Source organism: Plasmodium reichenowi (assembly GCF_001601855.1).
Source record: "Plasmodium reichenowi strain SY57 chromosome Unknown, whole genome shotgun sequence".
Classification (NCBI taxonomy): Eukaryota; Apicomplexa; class Aconoidasida; order Haemosporida; family Plasmodiidae; genus Plasmodium; species Plasmodium reichenowi.
Window position 1 is genome coordinate 1 of NW_017962336.1, and position 300 is coordinate 300.

The 300-nt window shown below is 37.0% G+C and overlaps 1 protein-coding gene across 1 annotated transcript; it reads left to right on the forward strand.

Annotated features, from left to right (window-relative positions):
• PRSY57_0014800B (merozoite surface protein 6) lies at window positions 1-300 on the forward strand (the record flags this gene model as incomplete). The annotated part of the gene is made up of 1 exon (XM_020114226.1): window positions 1-300. A coding segment is annotated over one exon (300 nt), but the record flags the coding sequence as incomplete, so codon positions are not given.

Sequence of the window (300 nt, forward strand, 5' to 3'; positions counted from 1 at the left end):
CTGTAATTCCACCTCCTAGAAGACTAAGTGGACTAGAAGGTGTTTCTTATCCATTTGTATTTACATCTTCTAATCAACCACGTCCTCAAAGAGCCAACATCGGAGGCATATCCCATTTATCAGGGATACGTGGAATTCATACTTATTCAGGTGAAAGTGGAGAAAATCAACATATTGTTACATCCAGATCAAATACTCAAAACGGAGCAAATGATTTAACTGGTACAACACAAGAAATTACACAAGGTGAACAAGCAAGCTCTGAAACAAATAGAAATCCTACTTCTGGTAGTAATAGTA